At 37.4% G+C, this 16272-nt stretch overlaps 1 protein-coding gene across 2 annotated transcripts in view; it reads left to right on the forward strand.

The window, feature by feature from the left end:
* The window catches only part of PEA15 (proliferation and apoptosis adaptor protein 15), a 495478-nt gene extending 481786 nt beyond the window's left edge, over positions 1–13692 (forward strand). For both annotated transcript variants that reach the window (XM_044059455.1, XM_044059456.1), the window contains exon 5: positions 1959–13692. In XM_044059455.1, the coding sequence (XP_043915390.1) occupies positions 1959–2023 (65 nt within the window). In that variant the 3' untranslated portion in view covers positions 2024–13692. The remainder of the gene's footprint in view (positions 1–1958) is intronic.
* The last annotated feature ends 2580 nt before the right edge of the window (positions 13693–16272 follow it).

The following is a 16272-nucleotide window of genomic DNA, read 5'->3' on the forward strand; positions in this document are numbered from 1 at the left end:
TTATAATTATCTACTGTTTGTTGTTTTGTTATGGAACTTTTCTCCTCAGGCCCCTGCTGAAAAGGAGTCTCTACCCAGCCGGACTAAACTGGTTAACAAATGTCAAATAAATAAAATAAATAAATAAATCTTATGGGCTCTGTGATCTCCTGCCTGGCATTGCTGCTATATTCCTGCAGGGCCTTACCTTGCACAGTTTCTTCAGTTCTGTATGCCATTTATGCAAAACAACATCAGAATACTGGAAGGAATTCAGAGGAAAACTTCCAGAAAGATCCATGGAATGAAGGCGAAGGACAATAACTAGAGGCTACAGCCACTCGAGCATAATGTCTCTCAAGACCAGACGACGTGGTGGAGTGTACAAGTTTGTTAGAGATATGAATGGAATATTTTGATCAGAATGTTGGGGGGGTGGAGCAAAGCCAGCAAACTGTAGGGAACAACCTTACTCCTTGGATCTCCAAAAGAAATTGTTCACGAGTCGTGGACTCTTAGAATAGACTACTGGAACCGGTGTTTGAGAAGGAATCCAAAAGATATGGGGGACTTGGAAAAATGTAAGGATCAGAATTATTCTTGGGGCACTTGTAAGGGCAGACTAAGTAGGCTGTAAGGCTATAGTCAGTTGACATACGTTTGGGAGGTGGTAGAAAACAAAACCAAAGGACCAGGAGAGAACCCCTGCAAATACGTTGACCCGAGTTTAGGATTAATCCCCAGATGGTGCTGTCCTACAGCGTTCCTTACTGCAATCTTGTGGAAGGATTCTGGTCCCACAGGACTTGCAGATGGTGGTAACTCACTGTTCAATAACTAAGTAGATCCTTTTTCATTGATGTCTTAGAATATCCAGCTTGCAGTGGCAAGACTAAATCGGGCAACCCATCTCCGTTTAGTGCATTTTCTCATTTTTTCCCTGAGTACTGGACAGTCAGCATTAGAATATTTGATGAGGCACTCTGTTTTCCTACATTTGCTGATTGATGACATCTTAGTAATGTTGGCTATTTCATTGTGAAACGTTTTCTGTACTGTATCAACAGTGTTTATTAGTATCTCGCTACAAGCAGTAATATTATGAATGCTGACTCTAGATATTCTGAATCCCTTTTTATGGGAGACTTTCCATCATTGTTAATGGTAAGCTAACCGAAGTGCTACATCTTTAATGTATGTGTACGGAAGTTACTCTCTGTTCCACACAAGGTAATGCAGTGGCTGTACTGTCCTGTTAGTGTGTTGCACCACCACTACTAATGATGCTTTAATCTCATTTAGTGTGGCCAACAGCTGATGTATAGGACCAGACATTGATAGCCTTTGTACAGCATAGTACTAGTTCAGCTGCTGCTTCCAAGCAAATCTGCTATGTAACCACACATACAGGAGGTTTAATGATATCAACTGTGTTGTATTATTGTCTGTTAAGCATCAGAAGCTTGAAACATCAGGAATGTTGGCATACGATCTTTCCTGAAGGACAAAACACAGGGTTATGGGTAGCAGAGTTTTCTTGATCAGGCCAACTGCAAGAGAGTATCAACTCGGGAAAAAGAACTTCAGATATATAGAGAGCTGTATGGGTGTGTACCTGCAATAGGGTAGGTGATTCTACAAAGATTTTGAATTACTCCAGTAAGTATTTGGTGGTACATTAAAATATCTGTTGCATGCAGACCCCAGCATTTTAAATGGGGGCTTTATTACTGTTTGAAGCGTACTTTGAGTAGATGGGGAAATGTACAGTAAAATGCTTAAATACTTATGTGAGGTGTCAAGTTCTCAATGGAAGAACAGGTAACGTAGGTACTGCATGCCGACCTTAACCTGATTTTATCTCTCTGGTTAGCTTTGTCCACTGGTAGCCTGACAGCTTTAAGTCATTTTTAGAATTACGTCTGACATTGACCAGCAGTTCTGGAAGTGATTGATGATGCACTTTTGTTTTGAAACAGACATTATCCGTCAGCCTTCTGAGGATGAAATCATCAAACTGGCACCACCCCCTAAGAAAGCTTGAAGAGAACAGATTGTTAAAGACAAATATGAAAGACATAACCCACGGCCAGCGGTCATGATCCTCAACCTAGAATATTCCCCCTCACCGCTAGCACTGCTGATTACCACCTGCTGCACAGACGGATGAACGGACGCCGGAGTGCAAGAGACAGACGGACAGAGTTAGTGTGTGTGTGTGTGAGCGTGTGTTTGCTTGCATGAGAGGAATGTATTAAAAAATGGAAAAGAATATTTGACAGACTTGTATTACTTTTTTTTCCCTGGATTGGCTTTGATCTGATTATTCGCTGTGCAGACACTGTGTGTTTCTGTAATCCCTTTTGCCTAGTGCTGTGAAATGTTTGAGTTTCTTTTTTAATATTTAAATCATTCCTGTCACTGGGTTTGTGACTTTTTTAATTAAATTAATTTTGTAATGTTTTTTGAGATTTCTATGCAAGTGGAATTAACTTGTTTTTCGTACTCCAAAAGCTGGTGTGCGCTCGTACATTTTTGTGTGTAATTAGCATGTGTATACATTGCATTGCCACTGTTTTTCATGGGGAGGTGTCATTTGTTAAATTAATTTTCATATTTTCCAGTGTTCAGAAGCCTGGATTTCCCATTTTCAGTCCATTCACTTTACATCCAAAGTGATGCATCTGCGTCTTGCAGACAATATAGTTGTATTGAAAATATAATGGAACTGGTAAATCAAACCAGATTTATTGTTAATAAGGTACATTTATTTATCAAGAGGTAAATATTCTTGTCCAGTCTCTAGACACTTGAAGGCTCCTCTTAAAGATGACTGTTGAATTTAGGCTTGGTAATCCTGTTTCTGGTTATTGTCTATTTGCCAAGTGACATTAAATAAGCTTGATCTTCAATGCTTAACTATGGTATGAGGGAAAGCCACTGAAAACCAGGGGAAGCCACTGAAAGCCTAGATTTACCCTACTTGTCACTTATGACTGGAGTATAGCCATCAAGAGAGTAAATCCCTCTTTAGTCTGAGAGGGGTTGTTTTTTGTTTTAAATTTTGTGTACGACTTATTTCTTTGAGAGACTTATTAAAATGTTAAATGTTAAATGTTGTCGTATAGTAAGACAGGTTTTGTGTGATCTTTTTCTCGGTTATCTGCCTCTGTAAATCCTGTGTCTCTTAAGTATGGTAGGTAAAACAATGTGCATACATGGTGGCCAGTTTGGTTAATGGCTTTCAAACTGTAATACCAAGGTCAAGATATGCAGTGGCCGTGTTTCTTAAAGGTTCCAAAATTGTTTAGTAGGCAGCTAAGATGGCAAATGATTTTCATACATTATGTGTATGGTCCACTGAGTCCCAATGATGGACCATTTCAACTAAATTTACAGAATTGCTTTGAGGTTATACAACCTCAGGAGATAAAGTCCAGAGAATGTGGGAGGTGTTTTTTAATTTTAAAAGTTTCTTTAAATCAGACTGATTTCTCTCTTACTAGATTGGGACTCATCAAGACCATACTGTAACCTGTTGGTAGTCAGTAACCAAACATATTTGTTAGTAACTATTGGTAACACAGTTCTTTTTCTACCCAGTTCAACTAATACTAATGTCTACTTCCTGACAGAAGCAGAGTCCTATCTCATTACTATGTACTTCGCTGTTCCTTTCTGTACTTGGCAATCCTTATTCTGCTTTTATGTTGCCTTTTTTGTAACACATCATAAAAGGCTGTTAAACATGAAATTCGCTGTATTCCTACTGATCTTTTGGGAATTTGGCTTTCATTAGGTGCTGCCTCTGTGACTGTTATATTGCTAGGCAACGCTGCATGCAAGTATCTGTTGCTAGGCGTTGTGCATAGCAGTTTTTGTCAGCAGGTCTAGGACATTTCTGCTCTTCTCTTGACTTTAGCGTACTTAGACCCTGCAGAAGTATAATCCTGTATTTGAACAGAATTCTTGTAGATTATATTTGTCCTTGTAGCCATAATAACCACAAATATATAAAATAAATACGATATGGCTAGAAAATAAAACGTATTTAATTCTGAATCATGTTAAGAAGACTCTAGGTCCTGGAATTAAGTGCTTTGTTGCCATGAACTCAAATTAAAAACATTTTATTTCCTATCCTTATATTTATTGTTCTTGTGTTGGACCATCACTATGCTTTCAAAGTAACTTCATTTAGACTTTTGTATCAGAATGACTGCCTTTCCAAAACAGTTGTATGAGCAACAAGTGTCAAAATCCATTACAGATTGCAAAAATGTTTGAAATTGTGTGCGAATATCTCTTTTTACCTTCTGAGGAACAGTCTCCAACCCAACACTTTGACAGCAAACTTCAACTTATAATCAGTACTGAGGTCACTGTGCCTCATGGGAAATATTTTTCCCTTCCAAGCTGCTAATGGATGTGCTAGTCATCCTGTTGTATATCGTCATGTATTTTAAGAATCATTCAAATGCCCATCTGCGACATTTCATTTTGCTAACTCCGCCATTGCAGCAACGTCAAGTCGTGCAAAAGGTGAAAACATTTTTGCCCAGAACAGTGGTGACATTGTAATGAAGACTTATACATTTATGTAAGTCAAATGAAAAGGAATTTAGGGAAAGGTTGCTACGTCATTGATTGCACTACTTCTAAGGATGTTTCTATTAAAAAAAAAAACAAAAAACTAAGGAAAGGAGGTGAAGATTTACTGTGATTTTCTCTCCCAATCTGTTTCTCACTGCTCTAAGTAGTTTTGTTGTTTATCTTTGTTGTGAAAGTCCCTTGGCACCCATGATGCATGGGGGGGGGGGGGGATTATTTTCCTTAAGTTTTTATTGTTCCTTAAAGCCAGGGCTGCATGAAGCTTTCCTACAGGTGGTTATATCAGTGTCCTAGATTGTGTCACTCATGGCAGTGACGTCAAACTTCCTGCTGCTTAATTTGGGTAGCACTGAATGTGATTTTTGCAGCAATAGTCACTGCCCCACCACCACCATCAGACATGATTCTGTATATGCTATCCTGTATCCTTGTTTGTCTGATGTCTGTAACATTAATATGCAGTATTGTATCTCTTTTTTTTTTTACTCACAATTTTTATTTTCAAACAAAAATATTGCAGATACAACATCTAAATTCTAGTACATAATTTAAATTGTAATACATAACTATATACACTATATACATTTGGCCTACAAGAAAAATCAATAAAACCAGTTTGATTCAAAATACATAGACTAAACATGCATTTAAGTAAAACATTTAAAATAATCAGGGAGAGACGCAGTCCAATAATATAGTATCTCTTCACTGTATTCCGCACTGTGTTGACTACAGAACACATTCCTTTCCAGTTATGCTGCCTGTCCCAAAACGCACAACATGGCCTGATGATATGCAACATAATTGGCAGAGAATAAACCACAGTAAGTGGACATCTGAAAATTATTTGGAGAACTTCTAATCTGAAATGCAAATTTCACAATTGCCATAAATGACTCTTCCTTCACAGATGTAGACATAACAGACACAGCTGCATTGGCAATGAGTCCTAGAATGTTAGTTATTCAAGTCTTTATAAAACAACTTTCACTGAAAATCACTTAGCGAATCTAATATCAAGCTTTTTCTGCAGAGACATGCCCCATATGTGGGGTTACCACCACCCCAGGTATCCCCTTAGTCACAGAGCACTCTGGATTTGCTGAAAGACCCCTTTAGAGTAATTTCTTTAGAAATAGTTCTATAACATCTTTCACATTCATCCATTGCTAGCGTCTTTTTTTTCCCATCTTCCTCGTATACTTTTTGTTATACTTGGCAAGTGCTTAAATGTTTCTTAAACATTTTTGAACAGTCATTTATTGAGTATCTTTAGTGCTGTCCTACTTTTTCATTTGTTGCAGGACCCCAAGACCATACTTTATCAGCTGATTCACACTGCATAACACTTCAGGAGTAGTCATTGACTTCACGTTATTGAATATTTGTTCTGCTGCATTAGGTAAACAGATTCCTGCAATCTTCAGACTTGATACTTGTATTCCCTGTAAAAACTATAGACCAGCATGTTTTCTAAAGAGGGTAAAACCTGGATGAAATAACAAAGATCTTGCGCAGTGAAGGCATGTGTAGCATAAAAAAAGGTGTCTTGGCATTGTTGTATTTTGTGAAATGGCAATACACAGAATGGGATTCCCCCTCCCCAGCATGTGACTTTTTTCTTAATGAGGATTAACGAAAGGCAGGTAATCATAGCAGGAGAATAGTATTAAATTTGAGTTTCCTTACTTGAAAAGTTTGGGATTGAAAGTTTCGAGGGTAGTGTGAATGGAGACAAGTTGTGTGCAATTAAAATATCTTAAATCTTATAGGTTGCTAAAAGAAAGTAGAACACAGACGATGCTGTTTCTAAATGTCGCAAGTGGGCCCATAGCTGTCTGACTCTTAACAAAGTGATACTTCAATTTATTTGGGGAAAGTGCTTCACCATGATGTAGCCCTAGAACCTCGAGTAATTGTTGGTGCAATTGTTGATGGAATGTCTGCGTACAAGAAGTTGGTAACTTTATCAGAGGTGGAATGTCTTAGTATAAAACAATAACTTTATCAGAATGCTCCTGTTAGTACTTGTTACATATCAGAGACAATATGCTGTCATCACTTAATGTCTGAGGAAAAGCTTCAGAACAGGCTAGTAAGTACATGTAAAAGTTGTGACTAACTGAAAAGGATGGATTTGACACTTTCTCTGATGTACAAAACAGAATGTGAAAGGAAGGCCGATGCACTCCAAGAAGAGGTGGCCATCTGAATGTATGAGAAGGAGACAGAAAGTTGCTAGCAAACATTATACTGAGCCACAAAGCTAACAGAGCAACCACACATTTTGAAGAGTGGATTTCAATTAGTCTACGAGAGAGAGAGAAATGGGGAGCATGGAGTTGTGTTGGCACATTTTAAATATTTTATGGGTTAGACAATACAGTTTGGAAGTTATGCATGTAGTAGATACAAGTATGTGAGTATAAAATGCATTGAAGGGATATTTGATGCTGCATAAAATTAGTGGAGACAAATGGATTGAAGTGTATTCTTGTACAAAGGTCTACTCGAGAGGGTTTGACGTAGGAGTTAGTTTAGCAAGCACATTCTTGGACTCATTATGGTGATCTTTCCTCAAACTATAGTAACAGCCTTGAGTCTATCTTCCATATCAAAGTATGCAATGATCCCACATGCTGAACCCCCCCCCCCCAAAGTGTGCATGCAAGACACACTTGGAAAAAGAAAGATTAGCTTAGTACATTATTCATTTGCTGCTGATTGGCATTCATGTTGACTATCATTCTGCACCAAGTCTAATCTCACATAAAATATCAAGTAGATAAAGATTTAAGTGAATGTTTTCGGTCTTCTTTTGATCTCCCGTGAAACAGCCCTAAGCATTCCATATGGAGGTTTACTGGACTCTGACTTGTACACTTTGACAAATGTAGACTTTCTAATTGCTTGTATTTGAAATTTGTTTGGTTAAAGTCTTTTTAAGGTTGTTTTTGCATCCATGTCTTCTGGCCATAAAGCCGTCCCCTTCTGGACTTGTTAAAAGGTGAGAGCCACCTAGTGACCTCATACAGGCAACCATGAAAGTTCCTGTGCCAACAGCAGCATTCCAGCTATGAGGATTTAACCCTCATCTCGATGTGAGGAAGGCAGGATTAATTAGTTCTGTTAGAGTGGACTTTGGCAAGTTCACACTCTACGAAGTCTACCAAAGACCTGTGGCTTAGTGAGTTGAAAGGCTATCCCCCCCCCCCCCCGATATGCATTTGCAGCTCTGCCTATTCTACAAGGGATTGTAGCAATCTATCTCCTCTTCCCCTGCCCTGCCTCCCAAGGATGGGCATGTTTATCCTTTGCTGCCAACTCTGTAATTGAACCTGGGTCACATGGTCCATAGTCAGAGCTTTATCCCTCTTTGCCACCACATGTGGCTGCATTGGTGAAAGTTTGCTTTCAAACAGATTGAGTTCTGGTTACACTGTAGGATGAGTTTAGAGGCGACTTCTCTGGTGGAATAGTTCTTAAGCTGTAGAGCTAAGTTCAGGGGGTAAACTGTTTCTGTGTTTAAAAAAATAATTAGCAGAGTTCTAGCAGGAAGGAGTAGTTCTGAGACATTTGCCTTTATAGGTTGCACAAGATGAGTAAGTGGCATTGGTTCTGACCAAATGGATTAATCTAGTAGCTGCTACCTGCAAGGGATACACAGGATGAGCAGAAGTAGGTGTCTAGTAGCATTAATTTGGAACTAGAACCTTCAAGGGTTGCCGAGAAGTATCATTTCATGCATAGGGATTAGTCGGGGGCAGCTGCTTTCAGGGGTTGAACTGGATGACTGGCAGAAGAACAGCAGGGGGTCTGGCTACAATGCAGCTACATTGAAGGGTCATACAGCATGAGCAGCAGTGTGGGTTCTAGCTGCAATGTTACTGTACAGGGCGGTACCTTTGTGAGTTGCACATTGTCTGTACTAGTATGGGATGTAACTACAGAATTAATACAGGGGCTGTTACTAATAGGGAGCAGGAATCTGAATAGCTTTCACTATTGATGGTTACATAGCATGAGTGGAAGGTTTAGCTCAGGGTTAAGTGCCAAAACAATTTGCACTTAGTGGGGACTAAGAGATCAGCAGTTTGATGCACAGATTTGCATATGCTGAATCGACTTAGTGTATCATAGTGATATTGTACTACATGAGTGTTGGCACATTGCACAGTAGGACTATAGCACGGAGGTTTATATAGGATACATAGCGGTCTTGATTGCATGAGGCATTTGAGTTTTGCAATTCTGAACACTAGTAATATCCTGCATAAAGGAAATTGTTGAGAGAAGCATATGAAAATAAACATTAAGACCTGCATCACTTGTGATTAAGTGCATGTCATATGTCAACTGCTCAGCTCATTCACAGCTCATTTTCAACAGTGGTTTTGCAAGGGGGTAGCCCCTGTAGCCTCCATAATGAGGGCTTTGCTCCCCATACCTCATTTATATATACCTTGTGTGCAGCTGCACAGCAATCAAGAATGGATGAAACCCCCACTGCAGAGCACAGGAGGTCCCCCACAAATAGCAGCACCATTGTATATTGTAGACGGCATTACAAGCTAGGAAGTCTGTGCCATTAGAACCTGATGTTACATCCGTTCAATGGAAGGGAAGCCAAATGGGATGTTGCTTCATAGGTTTACTTGGCGTACCTATTTACATGGTTATTCACTGCAACAGACTGAAAATAGTCTGCTCTTTGTGGTGTAGAGAATGAACTGAGGAGTGTTGCAACTGCAGGACTTCATTCAGAAGTGATAGACATCTCGACTCATTCAAGGTAGTGTGCTGCTATTATTTCTATATATATTTATCATTGTCCATAAGTTTGTAAATGTGTTTGCCTCAGAGAGATCTCTATGTAATGTGAACATAAGATTATGTATTGTAATATTACAAGATCTGTGCTTAAATAAAGTAGTCAAGATGAGTTGAATTATAGGGCATAGCTTGTTGCAAAATGTGTTTAAAAATGTTGCTTGAATGGTTAGTTTGCTGCAAATTAAACTTGATAACTTAGTGGCAGTACAGTAACAGCATTTAAAGAGTGAGAAGGGAGCAGCTGTTAAAATGAAATTGTTAGCACATCCAGCTGTATGACATCATACACCTAGTTGAAAGTATGAGACGTCATACTGCGAGTCCCAACGGTGCAGTTAACATGTGACAGCAGCAAACTTTGGACACTAAAAGCATTATTTTGCATGAAGCAAGTTTTCTTCTACACCCTCCAGTATGGGAAGGCTGCACCCCAATATCTCCTCTCTTCCTTTGGGAAGAGAAGGGGGTCCCCCCAATATACAGCAGATTCAGATATCTCTTCAAATAATTGCACTTGCATTTTGGAACTTATCAGATTTGCAACTTGCCGGAATCACAATATGGAGTCTCAGACATAACACTGTGAACCTGACATGAAGAACAAAGCCAGCTGTTTCACTGCTTCTGTTAAAAAATATCATTGAAGCTACTAATCCCCTCTAGATGTATTATGAACCTTTAATACACATGCCTGACCCATCTAAGTATATTGGCCTTACCTGTCTAGTTAGGAGGAGCCAGAAGCCAAGTCTTAAGGTCTAGGTTTACTACGGAAGTACTGTAGGTAAGACATATAAGATTCTAAGCTGATGATATGCATTTGAAACTAGCATATGATTTATATAGCTTAGACCTAGCTGCATCAATAGGCAGTACGGCATTGTATGTAGGTAAATAGAGGAAGTACAAACCTGAGTGTTATATTCATGTTGCAGTGGTGGGCTTGTAGTGCTGGTCTTCGGCCGTGTGCTTTAGTGGCTGTGTAATGCTAATGCAAACATGAGCATCATTTACCTGAATGTTTACAAGCTGATGTGTAGAAACATCTGTTGGAAGTACGCAGGAAATTATGATCTCCTGCTCTTCATGCTGTTCAGTTTAAAGTCACTCCAGTAAAAAGATAACACATTTAGTCAACAAACACCTTGTTTTAAACTTTTTTCAGTCTGTGTCTGTTATAACATGGTTTCTGAGAAATCAGAAGTTTTCAAGGATTATTTTTCCTGGGTTATGACTATTGCTTTTGTGGTGAGTAGTTAACATGTTGTTATACTTCTAAACAAAAAAAAAATGGTCTGCGTGTTCTTGTTTAACAAGAAACTTAACAAGCACATTTTAATTAAATGATAAATTGTGAAGAAGTGAGTAAAGAAGCAACAAGCAAATGTTACTTGCACATTAAGTCCTAGGTGGCAGAGCTCAGATGGTTTGGAAGGGGTCAGAGCTTTCATCTCTCTCCATTCCTTAACTTTCAGTTCAGAACTGAATGCAGTGTTGGTTAAGGTTCCGTCCCAGTACCATAAGCTTTATTGCATTCAGCCCATTTCCTGGTTGCATTGCAAATGATTATTTCCATCTTGGATTACTGTAACCTTTCCCCCACTGCTAAAATCATGAAGTCAGGAGAGAGTGTTTTTGCACCTTATTTCTAATCGTATAGACTGGGTAGCTTCATATGGTTTAATCGGAGTGTTTGCATAATTTAACTCCGTAGCTAAATGAATGACTTAAGTATCCAAGCCATCTGGTATTTAATGATGTACATTTTTGAATTTTTAAAAGGAACATGGATAAATTTCCTTCATCTGTGGGCACTGAGTGGTAAGCTGCAGTCCACTAGATTGTAAGATGTTAATAGGACTCCTAGCTGAATTTGTTATTGAATCTCTAGGTTCAAAGCTTATGCCAGCAGAACTTTTCTTCTGTGTACTAATCACAAGCAATTAGTTGTGGGAAAATAGTTCTAAAATCATAATGTGAAAGACAGGCACTGAGAAGGTGAGGTCTCCCAACCCATAAAGGGGTACTTACTTCATATGTAAAAGACAGTGGTCTGATGTTTTACTTGGTTTGTTATTACTGCAGGATTACATCAGATTAAAAAGTTAATAATGCCTAGAGAATTTTCCTGTTTGAACTATGCTACAAAAGAAAACATCGTGCATCTGAAAAAATAGATTTTCACCTAAAAGTGGTGATCTGTTTAAGTAGTAACTTTCCTAGATTTCTTTGTGCCAAAAACAATATTTTGCAGGTGATGTTCCAGACCTGACGCCTGCACTTCACAATTTATGTAGATTTAATGCAGATTTAATGCTTGTTACATGTGTGATTATGTTGTGAAGCTAATGTTTCGTTCTGGTTTTCCCACCTTTAGACCTGCCTGGGAAATGATAATCGCAGCATTTGTTTTTGCTACTCATTGCACGAGCATCTGTGAATAATACAGTGTTCCTTTCTGATACAGGTACATATTTCAGCTTAACACCTCCGGTTATATACAGCATGAAGGGAATTTTCCAGAATCTGATACAGCAGTGAAAAACTGGGACACGAGGTGGGGTGGCAGAGGACAGTTTCTGTTTAATGCTGATATACTTTAGTTCCCATTATCTTTAATCTATTCAGGTCAGTAGTATGAGATTTGCGCAGAAGCACAAATTACCGTTTTGATAAATAGGCAGTTTTGTACTTGTGCTGAAAGGTAACCAGACGGCATTCATCTTAAATTACATGTGCCCCTTATTTGACTTTAAAAGGAAAGGCATATGATAATTATTTGCTTTATTTCTGTCTGAAACTGGAAATGTTTTTTGGATTTCAGTCCTTTCCCTGTTGCCTAGTCTAGACCGTTTTAACTGTGTATATATTATATAAATATATAAATATACTTACAATTATGTTTATATCATTCATTTGTGGAAAGTAATTTATTTAATACAGAATATTAAAACTGCATAAGACTAAGCTTTTCAGATATGGGATACTTTTTTTTTTTTTTACAAAGAATATAAAAAGGAAAAAAAATCGAATTTGAAAGTTATGGAAACATTGTTAGAGGAGTTCTTGAGCAATCTGGTTTAATATTAAACTAAAAAACATGCTTCTAAATTGGTCTGTGCAGTGTTTTCTATTCAGATGCTTCTATTGAAATGCTTCTGGCTGGCTTGTGCTTTCGTCAGGAATCTCTCAGTAACCTTTTTGGAAAGTGTAACATCCATTTGAACCTACCCAGTTTCTTCCAACACCAAAACAAATTAGCAGACATGCTTGTTGACCGTAAATCACCTACTTTCCTCCTTGGAATGTCTTGATTTGCTCAGAGATAGTCATGTACTGTAAAATTACCAGTCTTATCTGTTTAGATTCCCACTGTGTTTTAGATGCATTTTATAAGTTTCAGAGTTCAGAATTTTTACTATGTCTAGAACCAAAATAAATTAAATTGCATCTGAGAGTTCTTGATGTGAAACACTATAGACCCAATTCCAAAAGACTTGCTGTTGGTGTATTATATCAGAGTAAGTCACTTACACTGACTGCAACTCTCTTGGAATTGAATCGTAAAAATCCTATCTGAAAAGGTAGAAGTTCATAAATATTTTATTTAGATGCAATCTTACATACCATTACTTGTTTCAAAAAATGAAATATTGTCTCAAGCAGAAAACGTCTGGCTGGTTAAAAATGTTACCACTGTCAAGATTCCTGTTTAAGAAACAAGGTTTGATTATTTAGGTGTTTAATTCAACACTGTTCTGTTACTGTATTTTCATTTTCAGACCCTAGCACAATGTCCTTGTTTCACATACAACTCTTTGTAATGAAAACTCATTCTGTCTGATGGCTTACAAGTTTAAAATCTCTTACAAAATTAGCTTACTAAAATTGTGTAAGCTGCCTGGAATGAAATCTGGTATTGGTTCAGGTGTTAAAGCATGTAAGGGATTTCCGCAAATTAAGTGCTGTTTGATGCTCTGTATATGTACGTATTTGTTAATGTGTGACTTGTTACAAGCAGGGCGTTAGACTGTGAACAGTGTTGTCTTCTTTGCACTAATCTATTTTTCTGCATCTCCTTGTCTGCCAGATTCATTTTTGTAAAAACTAAGAACAAAGAAAAGAATGAATATTGATAAATGTTATCTATAAGGCCTAGCTTTTCCATGGAAATCTAAACAAAAAAATTAAAAAAAAAAAAGTGTTAATTTTCTCATTGTGCAGATAATGACAGAGTTTATCATATTAAATATATTTGCTAACCAAAAATGTTTTGTGTGTGATTTTTATTAAACAATCAGTAAGATGTGAAACTTAGCTGCTCCACATATTTGCAATCTGTAGAGCTGTATTTGGAATATAGGCATTTTTTTCTTTTTTACATAATCACTTGCCAAGTCATACAAATCTCATGACTGCAGTATTAAGAAAAGTCAATAGTCATTTTATGTAGCAGTCCAAATGTCAGAGCAGCTATGGCAGAATATTTCACAATTTCAAGACAAAAAATGAGTTACTTCCAAATATAATCAACACGAGGTTCTTCTAAAACAACTACACTTTATTACAAAAATACCAGTGAGCGCTTTCACAAACATCCGTTTGCTTCATCAGACCATAAACAAGCACATTCAGAGTCTCCTATTTATATGCATGTAAATGATAACATTTCAGACTGACAAATCACAAGCAACCATGTTTATATAGCACCTCCCTACCATCCAGAACCCATTTAAACAATAAGTAATTCCAAATAAATTCACACCAAATAGAATAAAAAATGAAAAACGATAACGAATCTAAAAATAATAAAAACAATAATAAACATACATCAAACATACTGCATACAACAGAAATGTGACTTAAGCACCAAAAGCTTTGTGAAAATAGAACAACAACATTATTTCATTTTAATAATGTATCATTTTAATAACCTCCTATTTTTTAACTTGGGAGTGATGGATGTGTGTTCATTCAAGCCCTGTCCTATGTGCACCCCTAATCTTATAATCCATTAAAGTTCTTTCCCTTCTGTCATAGAGCTAATGTCCCCCGTCCTAACATCTTCCTTGACTAATTCCAACACATTAAATCTAAACTGATGTTCAGCTCCATGTACTAAAATGTATTTTGCAATAGCATTATAATTCTGTCCCCTTTGTAGATGGTACATATGATCCCATAAAAGGAAAACTTCCTTGCTATAACAGTAGGCAGATTTTGAATGTGAACTGACACCACTACAAAGAGACTTTGAATGTAGGGGAAATGGAAGTAAGGATATTACGGAGGCATGTAATTATGCTAGATGTATGAGGAAGGATAAAGCAACACCATATTATTCAGATAGGGAGAATCATGTAGGCAAATGTCAGACAAGGAGCATCAATATACCTGTAATAGTCACATACAGGAGTGACAACTAAGCAATAAGAGGAATTATAGAGAAAAATTGGCATGTCTTGCAGGTTGATACTCAAATAGCTAGTGTAGGATAAAGACCAGATATGTGGTGTATAGGAATAATAGATCCCCAAAGCAGAAACTGTTACCCCAAAAGCAGTATAGATGTGAAAGTATCTGCATCTACACTTGGTAGAAGAACGAGAAGATGCAAGCACTGCAATTTGTGTCCATGTACATTTGTGAAGACGTGGAGTTTGAGCAATATAATACAGCAAGGAAGTTTTCATGTGGATTGTAATAGCAGAAATTTGGTGCATCTGGCTAGGTGCGTTCTCTGCAAAGCCTTCTATGTGGGTAAAACCAATAGGCAGCTGAGAGAGCGCATCAGGGATCATATGTACTGTCTAAAAAGGGGACAGAATTATAGTGCTATTGAAAAACACATTTTAGTGTGTGGAGCTGAACATCAGTTTAGATTTAATGTGTTGGAATTAGTCAAGGAAGATGTTAGGATGGGGGACATTAGCTCTATGATAGAAGGGAAAGAACTTGAATGGATTATAAGATTAAAGGAGCACACAGGACAGGGCTTGAATGAACACACATCCTTCACTCCCAAGTTAAAAAAAATAGGAGGTTATTAAAATGATATATTATTAAAATGAAATAATGTTGATGTTCTGTTTTCACAAAGCTTTTGGTGCTTGTCACATTTCTATTACATGCAGTATTAGTTTGGTATATGTTTTATTATTGTTTTTAAATTCGTTATTGTTTTTTATTCTATTTGGTGTGAATTTATTTGGAATTGTTTAAATGGGTTCTGGATGGTAGGGAGGTGCTATATAAACATGGTTGCTTGTGATTTGTCAGTTTGAAATGTTATTTACATGCATATAAATAGGAGATTCTGAATGTGCTTGTTTATGGTCTGATGATGCAAACGGATGTTTGTGAAAGCGCTTAACAGTATTTTTGTAATAAAGTGTAGTTGTTTTAGAAGAAGCTTGTGTGGATTATATTTGGAAGTAACTCATTTTTTGTCTTGAAATTGTGGAATATTCTGCCATAGCTGCTCTGATATGTGGACTGCTAAATTTCTATTGTTTGTATCACTGAGCAGCTGTTGGGACTCTTGAGGTTTGTTTCTGCTAGTCATTTTATGTAAATGAGAACTGCTTATGGACCTTTGGTTAAGCCTTTCTCTTAGAATAAGTTTTAAGACTTGCATTTTAGTATTACGTTTTCTTCCTGGAGCATGCAGGGGGCAACCAACTTTTGTTCTAGGATTAGCAGAATGTTTTTTTTCTGTTACCATTTCTGTAATTCATTTGTGTGGTCATAATTTGGCATTTCAACTCGTGCATCATATATGTATGCATCTTTAGTACTACCCTCTTCCCCTAATATAGTTAACTTCTTTTTAAATTCCTTTGAGATTTT

Source organism: Protopterus annectens, chromosome 17.part0 (genome assembly GCF_019279795.1).
Source record: "Protopterus annectens isolate FY-2018-M chromosome 17.part0, PAN1.0, whole genome shotgun sequence".
NCBI lineage: Eukaryota > Metazoa > Chordata > Ceratodontiformes > Protopteridae > Protopterus > Protopterus annectens.